The sequence below is a fragment of the Engraulis encrasicolus genome, chromosome 24, assembly GCF_034702125.1.
Source record: "Engraulis encrasicolus isolate BLACKSEA-1 chromosome 24, IST_EnEncr_1.0, whole genome shotgun sequence".
Taxonomy (NCBI): Eukaryota; Metazoa; Chordata; class Actinopteri; order Clupeiformes; family Engraulidae; genus Engraulis; species Engraulis encrasicolus.
In genome coordinates, this window is record NC_085880.1 from 29,712,766 (window position 1) to 29,717,765 (window position 5,000).

The following is a 5,000-nucleotide window of genomic DNA, read 5'->3' on the forward strand; positions in this document are numbered from 1 at the left end:
GATTATCTGAGCTGTTGTACTCGAGTCCAAACTCGGACTTGAGTCCGTGTCGTCAAGTCTGTTTTTCCATGGACTTGGACTTGACTTGGACTCACTAGTAGTTTGACACTGATTTGTCTTGGACTCGGAAATTGGTCTTGCCAAATATTGCTTTTGGACTCGCCCGAGTCTGTCATAAGGTTATGTAGAACACTGGCCATCATTCTTAAAGGGGTACGCCACTATTTTGGGGCTTAATACAGTTGAAATCGTTGGCTGGGGTTTATAAAGGTGGTAAAGTGTCTTATTTTTCATGTTAAGCATTGTCTTGCTTTAAGACAAGTTAAAAGAGGGAATATGTCGCTAAGCTAGTGAAAGTCAATGGATCCGTGTAGCATGCTACAATGCTACACGGTTACATTGACTTTCACTAGCTTAGCGTCATATTACCCCAGCCAACGATTTCAACTGTATTAAGCCCCAAAATAGTGGCATACCCCTTTAAGTGGAGCTTCAATCCAATAACATACTTTATCTTGACATGCAAGGCATACAGTTTACCTTCAAACATTCATGTTATTGTCATTCATCATTTTCATTGATATACACGGACAGACATGGGACTCAGACTTGAATTGGCCAGTAATCTTTTTGGATTTGATCTTGTCTTGGACTCAAACCTCTTTGGACCTGGACTTGACTAGTCCTGATCTTGACTGTACAAAGGGGGACTTGACTACAGCCCTGATCATAAGTGAGATCTCCTGTGTTGGGAGCACAGGCAGAAGGAATATCCAGCAGGACTTTTACTTTTTCAATCCAGTTTGTCCACCCAGGCTAATAGAGTGCCTGAGTCTCCGCCCCTTCCTATAAGATTTCATGGGGACTGAGAAGTCAAAGGTTTGGACAGGTCAAACCTATCTTCCGATTCACTTCACCTTTTCCCATATATCAGTGTTTCCTAACCTTTTTTTGTCCTGCGTACCCCCTAAGACATTTTGTCATATAATGAGTACCCCCCTCACTCATGCTCTAGCTCAGGGTTTCCCAAACTATGGTCCGTGTACCCCTGGGGGTGCGCGGCCTGTCACAAGGGGGTGCGCAAGGTGAATAGAGCAATGACGGATATGTGTGTTTTTTTATCCAGCATTAATGAACGTCAGGTAGTTTTAATTGTTTGATGAATTGTATGCTGGAAGGATCCATCTGAAGTATAATTTATAACTCCTAGATTTGTCATGCAATAATTACCTCCGCCAAGGAGGTTATGTGATCGCCTGGGTTTGTGTATTGTCTGTGTTTGTTCGTTCGTTCGTTCGTGCGCTGCTATTTCACTGCCTGCCACAAGGTGCGCACGGTGAGCACTGAGCACCTTGCCTGATTATCATAGACTTGCCGCCGAAGGTGTTGCGTCACTAGGAGGGCGCAGCCTGGCTACTGAGCACCGGCGTGTCTGCGCCTTTCTGAGCAACAATAAGGAACAGGGAGAGAGTCTCCCTTGCCGCGCCAGCTCCAACACAAAGTGCATTTGATTTCACCTAAAAAGTTGTTCATCCGCATGCAGGAAACAATCCTGTCAAATTAATTAGGCTACCACCGCTGCCAAAAATATGGAATTTGTGATTGTGGCCCATATGTTATCATTGCTGTTGCGAGATGAACAGTGACCACCCCCGCAGATCGTTTAGGTTCACAATGCTGTCGAATTAACTATGTTGTCAAAAATATGGAATGTGATTGTGTAAGTTCACAATGCTGTTGTGGACTGTGACTGAGGTTCGCAATGCTGTCGAATTAATTAGGCTACCGTTGCCAAAATAATTTATGACTTTACATTCACAATGCTGGTAAAATTAATTACATCCCCTTCGCTACATTTAAAGTTAACCCCAAGTTGTTTGCGAGATGGACTAGGATCAAAGCCCGACAGTCTGCATAATGGCCGAGCACCGGCGAATATTCCAATCGGGTGTGGCGCCAAAGCAATAAGGAAAAGGACTGTCTCCTTTGACGCCAACTCCAAATCCATTGCTATCAACCTAAAAATGTGCTCATCAGCAGGCACCCTTTTGGCTACACCCTCGTTGAAGTTAACAAACAGTCCTGTGAAATGAATTACCGCTGCCTGCCTAAAATATGTGTGAAGTGGAAGTGCACTGCTGTGAGATGGACAGTGACCACCGCAGATCATTTCGGTTGACAATAATGTCGAATTAATTAGGTAGGCTACCATCGCCAAAACAATATGGAATTTGTGGCTGTTCAAGTTCACAATGCTGGTCAAATGCATTACACTTCACTCAATTTAACCCCAGTTGCGAGATGGACCACAAAGCCCGACAGCAATGCCTAGACTGATTAACAACGGTGATAGTGATTTTCCTAGAAGGAAATGCCGCTTCACGCTTCAGCCGACAGCGTAAGGCCAACTAGTGGCCCATGAGAATAATGCATACCATCGTAGGCAAAAAAAAACAGGCCTAACCATATGGTTGTCTGTGGTTGTTTCAGTTTTGTTGGTCAAAATCATTACATTCCCTTCACTAATCATAGGCCTACAGTTCTACTAGCGTGTGATCACAAGTTTTCAAAGTAGGTTGATTTTTATCTTGTAGTAAGCACAAGGCTGGATTAGGCTGATACAATTGGTATAATTCCACTTAGTCTTTAAAGTGTGATATGAAATAGCTGTGAAATTTTAAATGGTAATCATCAATGGTAATCATCAAAACTATTTATAACAATGTGACCAGCAACTTCTGACCTTCAATAAGTGCATTTATAGGACAGTACATAGTAAGTTCACAATATAGCATGTAGCACTTTGCCAATACCACAATCACACAGGTGAACAAAACAGACCACAGTTAATCAAGGACATGGTAATTATAAAAAATACAGATATAATCTAGTTACAACTTGACTGTTTAATTCTCTGAACACACTAATGGTATGTATAAACCTGCATAAATGACACAAATATCCTACTGTATGTGTCTAAAAACAAACGTAACTTCCTTGGCGGAGGTCTGCACACTCTGGGTGCATTTCTAGTTTCTATTATAATGACGGCAGAAAAAAAAACGTAGATTGGAAATCAAGATGACCCAAAATGTGCAGCGGTGCAACATTCGCTTAGTGGGTGCGCGAACCACATTTAAATGCAAAAGGGGGTGCGTGGAGAAAAAAGTTTGGGAACCGCTGCTCTAGCTTATATGTGTTCCTCTTTCCCAATGTGACAACACCATATACTGTCTTTGTTGTTATATTTGTTATTACCTTTTTCCACATACCCCCTTGTGGTGTGCTTGCGTACCCCTAGTGGTACACATACCCCTATCCACTATCCACTGCCCTATCACACATAGCTCTGCATAAACAATGGTGTGATCAATTTCACTTCTCAAGTGATTTGTGAGTTGTGGGATGCAAAAAATACATAGTTATTTGGACTACACAAGAGAAGTTGCTTTTATAACTTGCAGCCACTTAAGCTATGGTGCAACGGTAGGGCTAACTGCTCGCCTTCAGCCTCATTTCATGTCAGATATGTGAGGGGCACATTATAGTCTGTTACCTAGTCTCAATAAGATTTGAAATAAGATTTGTTTCCTGAAGGAAATGGTCTTTAAATGCCAATTAAATAATTCAACAACATTGATGATAATAAATTAAATAAGAAAATAAATTGAACAAAATTAAACAAACAATTAAACGAATTAATTGCCAATTACACAATGAATCCAAATTTTTAAAGTTCATTGAAATCCAGAGCACATGTCAAATGGAATCAGGATTTAGCTTGATTCACTCCATTCACATCCATTCAAAATTTAGTTGAATTGTGATCCATGGTCTGGAAGTAGAACGAATGCTTTTGAACCTTGATCTTAACCTTGGCCCCAATTTTGCCCCAAATGTTAATGGGTTCATCTGGAAGTCTTTGCCCATCTTTTCTTGACCTTGTACGTTTTGTCACCTTTTTGTTTACATCTGATCAGTTCGTCTGTGTGTGTGTGTGTGTGTGTGTGTGTGTGTGTGTGTGTGTGTGTGTGTGTGTGTGTGTGTGTGTGTGTGTGTGTGTGTGTGTGTGTGTGTGTGTGTGTGTGTGTGTGTGAGAGAGAGAGAGAGAGGGAGTGAGGTGCTGTTTCCACGTAGCTGGATATTTTTATATGTGGATATTTTTTTCTCCTGGTTGCATTGGTTTTGCATTGGTTTTGGCTTTCCGTTTCCACGTAGGAGAAATTTAAAATCCAGGTATAAAAAGTAGGGGGGAAAAATCCTATTTAGGGGTCTGAAACGCATTTGTTACAATGGAGGATTTATTTTTTGTCCACATGTTGCGTTTACACCTAAACAGGAGAAAAAAATACCCTGCTAAAAAAATATCCTGCTATGTGGAAACAGTGCCTGAGAGTGAGAGTGAGAGAGAGAGAGGGAGAGAGAGAGAGAGAGAGAGAGAGAGAGAGAGAGAGAGAGAGAGAGAGAGAGAGAATGTGTGTGCGCGTGTGTGTGTTTGTGTGTGTGTGTGTGTGTGTGTGTGTGTGTGTGTGTGTGTGTGTGTGTGTGTGTGTGTGTGTGTGTGTGTGTGTGTGTGTGTGTGTGTGTGTGTGTGTGTGTGTGTGTGTGTGTGTGTGTGTTATTTTGTTGCTAGACAGACTGGATAATGTATGTATGTTGTGTACAGGGAAACAAACAAAGCGGAAACAATACCATACCCGCTCTCTAGAGGTCTAGGTAAAAAAAGAGCTCAAAGTAAAACCTACAATGAACCGTAATGGGCTTTTAACTGAAAGGTCTGAAATTAATCTCAGAGATCAAAGTCAAGACTCCAGCACAACTAAAGGCCTCTTGCCTTTCCTTTCTTCTGTTCCAAAGCTGGGCTTAATTTCCACCCACTTTGCCGGTTATTCCTACAGCATTAGTAGGAACACTTTAGACATCTGTCTACACACACACACACACACACACACACACACACACACACACACACACACACACACACACACACACACACACAC

General features: G+C 41.8%; 1 protein-coding gene across 1 annotated transcript in view; it reads left to right on the forward strand.

The window, feature by feature from the left end:
• LOC134441063 (keratin-associated protein 5-1-like) overlaps positions 1-5,000 on the forward strand; it is a gene marked incomplete at both ends in the record, with an annotated part of 10,462 nt that overhangs the window by 1,568 nt on the left and 3,894 nt on the right. Inside the window, 3 exons of the mRNA XM_063191256.1 lie at positions 12-16; positions 3,981-4,093; positions 4,467-4,610. Coding sequence (XP_063047326.1) covers positions 12-16; positions 3,981-4,093; positions 4,467-4,610 — 262 coding nt within the window. The remainder of the gene's footprint in view (positions 1-11; positions 17-3,980; positions 4,094-4,466; positions 4,611-5,000) is intronic.